The sequence below is a fragment of the Penaeus vannamei genome, unplaced genomic scaffold (genome assembly GCF_042767895.1).
Source record: "Penaeus vannamei isolate JL-2024 unplaced genomic scaffold, ASM4276789v1 unanchor140, whole genome shotgun sequence".
In the NCBI taxonomy this organism is placed as follows: Eukaryota; Metazoa; Arthropoda; class Malacostraca; order Decapoda; family Penaeidae; genus Penaeus; species Penaeus vannamei.
In genome coordinates, this window is record NW_027213144.1 from 17,501 (window position 1) to 27,500 (window position 10,000).

Sequence of the window (10,000 nt, forward strand, 5' to 3'; positions counted from 1 at the left end):
GTGGAACTGGTCCCTCTCGCCGTCGGACGTTCTCGGCTTCCTGCTGTCCCCACGAGACACCTCCCGGCGCTAGGCTATGCTCTTGTTCTGGTTCAGCCGGCGCATATCCTCCTCCTGCTCCTTCAGCTGCTCGTAGTGCTCGCGGGCGCTGCGCAGGGGCACCACCAGCACCTCCTCCGCCTGGAGGCCGTCGGGGAAGAGGGATTAACGAAGGGCGTGGCGGGTATAGCATAGTCTTGGCCCAACATTTTTGCCTATTGCACCCTTCATTACCTTCTTGTACTGTTACGTACCTCCCCCCCCCCCCCGTCCATCATGGCTGAGCAAATTGTGTGGATTGGAGGATTATGGGGATTATCTATAATAACAACGCCTTATACTTTTACTCAATAAAAAGTCCTAACCCCAAACTCTAATCCTAATCCTCCCCAGTCTTAAACCCAATCATAATCTTCACCCAATCCCATCCTATCCCCCACCTAATCCTCCCCAATCCCCACTCCCCTCCAATCCCCATCTAATCCTCACTCTCTCCAATCCCCATCTAACCCCCAATCGCCCTAAACCCCTCCAATCCCCATCTAATCCTCACTCTCTCCAAGCGCCCTAAACCCCTCCAATCCCCTCACTCCCCCTAATCCCCATCTAACCCCCACTCCCTCCAATCCCCATCTAATCCCCACACCCTCCAATCCCCCTAAACCCTCCAACACTCCCTCCTCCCTAATCCCCCATCTAACCCCACTTCCACCCCCCAATCCCACCCCCAATCCCTAATCCTCACCTGCGGGAAGAGCTGAGCAATGATCTCGAACAGCGGGATCAGCACGAACTTAATAAAACCAATCTGGGCCGAAGCCTTGGTCACTTTGTCCCTGTCCATGAAGGGAGCCACGGGGAGGCCCTCTTGCTTCTCCGTCTCGGCCTGGGGGAGGAAGGGAAAGGGAGAAGGGGGGAGGGAAAGGGGGAGGGGTAAGGGAGGGTAGGGGAGGGGAGAGAGGGGTAGGGGAGGGTGGGGGGAGAGGGGGGAGGGAAAGGGGTGAGGTGGGGTAAGGGAGGGTAGGAGGAGGTAGGGAAAGGGAGGATAGTGGAGGGAAGAGAGGGGGGAGGAAGGGAAAGGGAGGGAGGGGGAGGTAGGGAAAGGGAGGGTGGGGGAGGGGGAGAGAGGGGTAAGGGAGATGGGGAGAGGGGGTAGGAAAGGGGAATGAGAGGGAGATGGGGGAGGGAAGAGAGGGAGCGAGGGGGTGATAGGTGGGGTAAGGGAGGGTGGGGGAGGAATGAGGGGGAGATGGGGAAGGGAGGGAGGGGAAAGGAAGGAAAGAGAGAGGGGGAGGGAAAGGGGATGAGAGGGGTAAGGGAGGGAGGGGGAGGGAAGGGAAAGGGAGAGGGGGAGGGTAAGGGAAAGGTGGAGGGGGGAAGGAGGGAAGAGAGGGGTAAGGGAGGGTGGGGGAGAGAAGATGAGGAGTAAGGGAGGAATGAGAGGGTAAGGGAGGAGAAAGGGTGGACGATGAGAGGGAGAGGGAGAGGAGGGGTGGGGAAAAGTGGGAAGAGGAGGGGTAAGGGAGGGTTGGGGGAGGGAAGAGAGCGGGTAAGGGAATGGGAGGGGGAGGAAGGGAAAGGGAGATGGGGGGAGGGAAGGGGGAGGGGGGGAAGAGGAGGGGAAGACAGGGTAGGGAAGTGAGAGGGGAAGGGAAGGGTGTAGAAATGAAAGGGAAGAAGGAGATACAGAATATGGAGAGGGAATGAAAGGAAAAGAGAGAGAGAGAGACGAAATGAAAGGAGAAGAGAGAGGATGTGGGGATGAAGGCGAAGGAAGCGGAAAGGAGATAACAATAATAATAATGATAATAATAGTCATAATCATAATAACAATAAATGACAACAACAACAACAACGATAATGACCAAGATAACAACATCAACAAACCAAACCAACAACCCAATAAATCAACCCCCGCCCCCCCCCCCCCAAAAAAAAAAAAAAAAACGCGATCTCTGACCTGGTTGAAGTACTCCTCCAGCAGGCAGTCAACCCAGGGCTCGGCTACCTTCGAAGGCCGGACCTCGTTGGAGATGTCACACGCCTGGGGAAGGGGAGGAAGGAGGGGAGGAGGGGAAGGGGGAGAGGGAGAGAAGGAGGGGAGGGAAGGGGGAAGGGGGAGGGAGGAGGGAAGAGAGAGGGAGGGACAGGGAAGGGAAGGGGAAGGGGGGAGGGAGGGGAGAGTGAGAGAGGAGAGGGAAGGAGGAAGGGATGGAAGAAAGAAATGAGAGGAAGAAGGGAGGAGATGGAAAGGAGGGAATGAAGGAGGGATGAGAATAGAGGAAAGAGGGAAGGGGGAGAGGGAGGGGAGGGGAGGGAAGGGAGGGGAGGGGGAAGGGGGAGAGGGAGGGGAGGAGGGAGGGATGCGGGAAGGAGGAGGGGGAGTGGAAGGCAGGGAGAAAAGAAGGGAGGAAGAAAGGAATGGAGGGAAGAAGGGAGGAGATGAAAGGGGAGCGAGTGAAGGAGGGATGAGAATAGAGGAAAGACAAAGGAAGAAGAGGGGGTGAAAGGGAGGGAGGAGAGGGAGTTGAAGGGAGGAAAGGGAGTGGAAGGGATGGATTGATGGAGGGAGGGAGGTAGGGGGGATTGAAATTTATCAAATTAAATGTTTACCTGGTCTTGTCAAATGTAATTTTATGTTTAATATTATCAACACACAACATTATTCATGTAATATAATCAGTTAACTATAATGACTTAGGCCAACATGGAGTAACATAGGCAATAAATCTTTGTTATGATAAATTTAATGTCTTCAATCTATATTGTACTTCTATTAATTTTACTGTCACAGTATGAAAATTATCAACTTATTTCATTGCTCAATCATAATGATACATTATAATACAAAAAACAACGACTTATAATTTTACCCATTACAACTCATAAAATGTACATCATCCCGACTTTACAGACAATAACAACTACTTGATGAAACGCGCTTGCAGCATACTACTTACTCACAAGCTCATATGTTCACACATTCCTTTCCTCACACCAAAAAAGAAAAACAGTCATGCGTGGCCATAAAGTAAATTGATTAAGTCTGAGCTGAAGTATTCTCGTTTTCTTTGACAAGAGTTAATGTTGTGCTTGGTGGTTGGTTCTTTTGCATTCAGGTGCTTAAAATAATACATTTGAAATGGTTTTGTCGTCCATATGTTCCGTTTTAACTAGAATACTATATATTGATATTTGAGACGCGATTATCCTGATTATTATTACGTGTTTTACAGAAGGATACGAGCAATTGAGCTAGACGCCTTGCTGTACAGACAACTGACAAATTCTTATCTTTTCACGTAAATATTTTGTTGTTTTACGCAACTATTCTGGTATTTTGTTCATTCACTTAGCTTGTGGTGTCATTTACCGTTACATGAATTAGTGCAATGAATGCAAAAGGAACAACGAAGGGAAGAACAAGGAAACACAAGAATATATCGAATGACTTCTCTGTTAACTACTTCAGAGTGCTTCATCCCCTGAAGAAGCAATACACCGAAAAGGCCTTCAGCATATTCGTGTGTTTTTTTGTTCTTCCCTTCGTTGTTCCTTTTGCAATTTGTTCGACATGATTTCCACAAGAGTAATTGTTGTATATGATAAATGATCATCTGTGAAAATATTCCAGTACATCAGATTGTTCCAAGCCATCCCTAGAATCAAAATATGCAATAAAGAAGAAATAAATACTCTGTGCCGATCGCCGTAAAGATCCATTATAATATAAATGGATATGAATGAATGCAGAATGTAGTGAATGAATGGGAATAGAGAAAAACTGCTGAACAACCGCCAAACGACCGATTGCGGAGTTAATTGACTTCCCACCCTAGCTGTGAAATTCCCACGGTGAGAAAACACTGCTTATGTGGATATTTAGTGCGAAATGAACTCCGTTTTCATAAGGTGCGGATAAGGGATAAGGGATGATATGTGGTAAAAGCCTCATACTCATTAAGGTATGAGAAATGTAGTGTGACGGTTACACACACAGAGGTATGAGGTATGTGTGTGATGAACATTAGATAACTGATACTCAATACAGTATAAGTTTTTTTTCGTGGTGTATAATGATCACTTACACTCATCATGGTATGAGGTAGATGGTATTGTCTATCGCGGGGGATGAGTCATGTCTGGAGTATTAGATGTGTTATGCCATAGAGTAGTTAATTGACTTCCCACCCGACCTGTGAAATTCCCACGGTAGGAAAACACTACTTATGTGGATATTTAGTACGAAATGAACTCCGTTTTCATGAGGTGCGGATATTGGAATCATATGGCATAACACATCTATTATTCCAGACATAACTCATCCCCCGCGTTAGACAATACCATCTACCTCATACCATAATGAGTGTAAGTGATCTGAGACTCATTATACATCACGAAAAAAATATACCTTATTGAGTATCAGTTATCGAATGCTCCTCGTCACACGCATACCTCATACTCCTGTTTGTAACCGTCACGCTACATTTCTCATACCTTAATGAGTATGAGGCTTTTACCACATATCATCCCTTCTCCTCATCGCTTGATGAATACTACTCATGACTCGCACATACCTCATACCTTATGAATACTACTCATGACTCGCACATACCTCATGAATACTACTCATGGCTCGCACATACCTCATGAATACTACTCATGACTCGCACATATTTCATAACTCGTGAATACTACTCATGACTCGCACATCCCTCATGAATACCGCTCCTCATGACTCACACATACCTCATGAATTCCACTCCTCATGACTCGCACATACCTCATGAATACTACTACTCATGACTCGCACATACCTCATGAATACTACTCCTCATGACTCGCACATACCTCAATGAGCATCAGTCACAACCCACGCCACCCATCACCTCATACCTTAATGAGTATCAGTTCACCCATACTCCTTACCTCATAATTTAGTGAGTATAAGCCATCTAATACTCCTCATCTTTCACGCATACCTCTTACCATAGTGAGTAACAATCACGCCACACACTTCATCTCTCACCATCACCTCATACTTCAGTGAGTATCAGTCACATCATACTGTTATTTCTCACAATCACCTCATAACTTAATGAGTAGAATGTAATTGCCATACCCTATAATTCCCGCACATCTCATACTTTTAAAGAATATAAGTTATCTAACACTCCTTATACCTTCCTCATACTTTAATGGGTATCAGTTCATCCGATCTCCTCATCTGTCACCTTTATCTCATGCTTCTATGAGAGTAGGTTATCTAACACTCCTCATCACTCACATACCTCATACCTTACCATCACCTCATACCTTTATGAGTATCAGTCACACCTCACTCCTCGTCATCTCCTTATAGCTTAATGAGTATCATTCACACCTCACTCCTCACCTCATACTTTAATGAGTATCACCCACATCATACACCTCTATTTCATACCTTAATGAGTATCAGTCACACCTCAGTCCTCGCCATCTCCTCATACCTTAATATCACACCTCACCTCATACCTTAATGAGTATCAGTCCCTCCTCATCCCTCACCATCTCATACCTTAATGAGCATCATTCCATCCTCATCTCATACCTTAATGTGTATCAGTCCCTCCTCATCCCTCACCATCTCCTCATACCATAATGAGTATCAGTCACACCACCCACCTCACCATACCTTAATGAGTATCAGTCACACTTCACCATTCTCCTCATACCTTAATGAGTATCAGTCACACCTCACCATCTCCTCATACCTTAATGAGTCTCAGTCACACCTCATCCCTCACCATCTTCTCATACCTTAATGAGTCTCAGTCACACCACCTACCTCACACCTCACCATACCTTAATGAGTATCAGTCACACATCACCATCTCCTCATACCTCACCATACCTTAATGAGTATCAGTCACCCCATCTCCTCATACCTTAATGAGTATCAGTCACACATCACCATCTCATACCTCACCATACCTTAATGAGTATCAGTCACCCCATCTCCTCATACCTTAATGAGTCTCAGTCACACCTCATCCCTCACCATCTTCTCATACCTTAATGAGTATCATCTTGAGTGCGCTTAAGTGGTCGGCATTCTTGTAGTCAAAGTTCTCCAGCTTTTTCTTGAAGTCGTCCACGATCTCGGAATGGCGCATCATGTCAGTTGCCAAGATGAGCATGATGATGTCCTGAGGAATGAGGGAGAGAGTGAGAGAGGGAGGGGAGAAAGGGGGGGGGGTAGGGGGTAGGGGGAAGAGGGGAGAGGAGAAAATGGGGGGAGGGAGGGAAGAGATGGAAGGAAATCAGGGAGGAGGGGTGGGGGGGAGAGAGATGAAAGAAGGGGAAAGAAAGAGGAAGAGAGAAAGGGAGAGAGATGGAGAGAAGAAAGGGGAGGTAGGGGGGAAGAGGGGAGAGATGAAACTGGGGGAGGAAGAGAGATGGAAGTAAAAGGGAGGGGAGTTGAGGTAGAGGGATGAAAGAAGGGGGGAAAGAAGGAGAGGAAGAGAGAGAGAGGGAGAGAAGAAAGGGGGATAGGGGGGAAGAGGGGAGAAAATGAAAATGGGGAGGGAGAGATGAAGGAAAAGAGAGGGAGTTGGAGAGAGAGAGAGAGGGGGTGGGTTAGGGGAGAGAGATGAAAGAAGAAGGGGGAAGAAGGTGAGAGGAAGAGAGAGAGAGGGAGAGAAGAAAATGGGGGGGGGGGGAGGAGAGAGAGATGGACGGAAAAGGGAGGGAATTGGAGAGAGAGAGATAGGGAGAGGGATGAAAGAAGAAGGGTAAAGAAGGAGAGGAAGAGAGAGAGGGAGAGGAGAGAGAGAGAACGAGAGAGAGGAGTGTTTGAGGGAAGAGCGAGATAAAAAGAAGAGACATGTTATATAATTACTCTGTGTCAATTGCGTTAGTCTGTTTGTCTCTAATTTAAATATATTTCTGTATTTGCATCACTGATATATGACCACAGTGGAAAAAATATGTGACTTTGATGTCTAAAACAAAGCTAATGATATAATATAACCTAAAAAAGTTAATTTATCAAACTGATGAAATAAATGATAATATCAATAGTAGTATTTATATTGATGTTTTTCCTTATTTATTAATGTTTTATTTTCTATTTTTTATGGTTATTGTATGTCCTCTTCTTATATTTTTCTAGCATCTTTCCTTCTATTATCCGTTTTGTTGCTTTTTCTTTTTTCTCTTCGTGTGATTTTGCTTCTTGCTTTCATTGCCCATCCAGCTTCCATATTTGTTTCCAGATTTACTATTTATTTAGTGATCTCTTATTCTATCCCTCATCTTGTTTATTTATTAATTCCTCTATCATCCATTTTTTTCTTGCCATTGTATGTTTTTATACATTTTTCCTTCCCATTTAATTCTTTATTTATGTATTTATTTTTTTTTTTTTTTTACTTTTTCTGCCTTCACAAAACGTACAAAACTTCTTCCCATTTTTTTTTTATATTTCAGTCTTTCATATTTTTTCGCCCTACACGAAACCGACTAATTTTTCTCCTCATTTGATTGATTGATTGATTGATTTTTTTTTCTTAATCTAATTTTTCATATTTTTTTCTTCCTTCACGAAACCGACTAATTTTTCTTCCCATTTTTCAATTCTTTTTTATTTTAATTTTTTTTATATATATCTTTTCTCCCTTCACGAAACCAACTCCTTTTTCTCTTTAATTTTTTTTCCTTAGTTCAAATTTTCATAATTTTGTTTTTCTCCCTTCACGAAACCGTCTCATTTTCCTTCCCATTTTATTTTTATATATTTTTTAAAATCTTTTTTTCCTTATCCAAATTTTTCATATATTTTTTTTTCTCCCTTCACAAAACTGTCTGATTTCTTTCCCATTTTATTTTTATTTTTTCTAAATCTTTTTTTTCCCTTATCCTAATTTTTCATATATATTTTTTTCTCTCCCTTCGCGAAACCGTCTCATTTTCCTCCCCATTTTATTAATTTTATTTTTTTCTGAATCTTTTTTTCCTTATCCTAATTTTTCATAATTTTTTTTTCTCCCCCTTCGCGACACCGACTCCCAGAAACCCCCCAACTTACGGCCCGGATCTCCTTGAACAGCTGCTCGGGGACGCTCGAGAAGATGTTGCACTCGGGATTGGCCAGGACGCGGAAGCTGACGGCGCAGTGGTGGTTCTCCAAGGGCGAGGAGTCGTTGTAGCGAACCGCCAGCTCCGTCCGGGCGTTGATCTGGTACCTGGCGGAGGAGACGAAGGAGGGAGGGTAGGAGTGGCGTGGCCGTGTTGGAGGGTACGTGGGGGTGGGAGATAAGGAGGAAGAGGGAGGGAGGCGTTCGTGGAAGAGGATAATGGATGTGGATAAAGAGGAGGGGAAGAGAAGAGGATAATGGATGTGGATAAAGAGGAGGGGAAGAGAAGAGGATAATGGATGTGGATAAAGCAGAGGGGGAGAGGAGTGTTCGTAGAAGAGGATCGTGGATATGGATAAAGCAAAGGGGAGGAGAAACGATCGTAGAAGAGAATCGTGGATATGGATAAAGAGGAGGGGAGGAGAAACGGTCTTTGAAGAGGAGATAACGAGGAAGGGCAGAGAGGCGTTTTTAGAAGATAATCATGAATATGGATAAAGCAGAGGGGGAGAGAAGCGTTGGGGAACCAAAAGGAATGAGAGATGAAGGCTCGAGAACACAAGGGAAATGTGTATATAATCAAACGAAAAGATGCGGTGACATTAGATAACAGCATAGAATATTACACTAGATGGAAGTGATACATCGACACTAGAGAACGGAAGATTACAGTCAATGTAATATTCTAGAAAACAACAAAGGCTAAAGGAAAATATATCTTCATATTAGAAAACATGAACAGATCATACTCCGCGGAGAAATCAAGTTGACGTCAAAGAACACAAAAACAAACAAAGGAGGGCTTTGAAAGCAGTCACAGAAAGGAAAAAAAAGTAAAAGTCAAGAGATAAACAGAGAGATGGAGAAAAGGTATAATCCAATCAATGATAATAAAAAACTAAACAAATTTATAAAAAATGCATTAGATCTTCCCAAATTATTGAATTTAATCATTCCTTTATCTCCCTCCTTTCCCTCACCCTTGAAAAACTTTGAAATCTGATCTAAAATTGATGTTTAGTTGGCCAAGGATGTGTTCCCTCCAACCCTTCCCTCCCTCCCTCCCTCCCTCCAACCCTTCCCTCCCTCCCTCCAACCCTTCCCTCCCTCCCTCCCCATCCCCTCCCTTCCCCTCCCCATCCCCTCCCTTCCCCTCCCCATCCCCTCCCTCTCCCCTCCCTCCCTCCCCATCCCCTCCCCTCCCTCTCCCTCTCCCTCCCTCCCTCCCCATCCCCTCTCCCTCTCCCTCTCCCTCCCTCCCTCCCCATCCCCTCCCCTCCCTCTCCCTCTCCCTCCCTCCCTCCCCATCCCCACTCCCTCCCCTCTCTCCCCATCCCCTCTCCCTCCCTCTCTCCCCATCCCCTCTCCCTCCCTCCCTCCCTCTCCCCTCTCCCTCCCCCTCCCTCCCTCTCCCTCCCCTCTCTACCAGTTATTATATCCCGGGTGGTCGAGGTCGTGGCAGACGCAGGCGGTGAGCAGGATCCCCAAGTCCTTCCGCGAGAGTTTCTCCTGAAGGCGGCACAAGTGGATCATGCTGTACATCATCTGGGTCACGCAGAAGCAGTGCCTGAAGTTGTGAAAGGGGTTGTTGCGGTAGTTCTCCTGTACACACACCTGAGGGAGGAGAAGGAGGGGAGAGAGGGGGAAGAGGAGGAGGGTGAGGTAAGTGTTTTGCGGCGGAGAAAGTACTTGATTTTTTGTTGCGAATGGATGAGGAGCTGTGAGAATCTTGCCATGGAATTTGTGCAGTATTGCTTTTTTTATATCTTATTCTTAATTATTGTATTTTATTGCTATATGATCATTATTATTTTTATTTTTATTTATTTATTTTTTTTAACATT

General features: G+C 45.1%; 1 protein-coding gene across 1 annotated transcript in view; it reads right to left on the reverse strand.

Annotated features, from left to right (window-relative positions):
• LOC138860889 (high affinity cGMP-specific 3',5'-cyclic phosphodiesterase 9A-like) overlaps nucleotides 1-10,000 on the reverse strand; it is a 27,218-nt gene that overhangs the window by 728 nt on the left and 16,490 nt on the right. Inside the window, exons 9-14 of the mRNA XM_070119397.1 lie at nucleotides 9,583-9,770; nucleotides 8,108-8,264; nucleotides 6,093-6,227; nucleotides 2,000-2,083; nucleotides 785-925; nucleotides 1-180 (exon numbers count right to left, since the gene is read on the reverse strand). The exon at nucleotides 1-180 is cut by the window's left edge and continues 728 nt beyond it. Of these exons, the coding sequence (XP_069975498.1) occupies nucleotides 70-180; nucleotides 785-925; nucleotides 2,000-2,083; nucleotides 6,093-6,227; nucleotides 8,108-8,264; nucleotides 9,583-9,770 (816 nt within the window). The 3' untranslated portion in view covers nucleotides 1-69. The remainder of the gene's footprint in view (nucleotides 181-784; nucleotides 926-1,999; nucleotides 2,084-6,092; nucleotides 6,228-8,107; nucleotides 8,265-9,582; nucleotides 9,771-10,000) is intronic.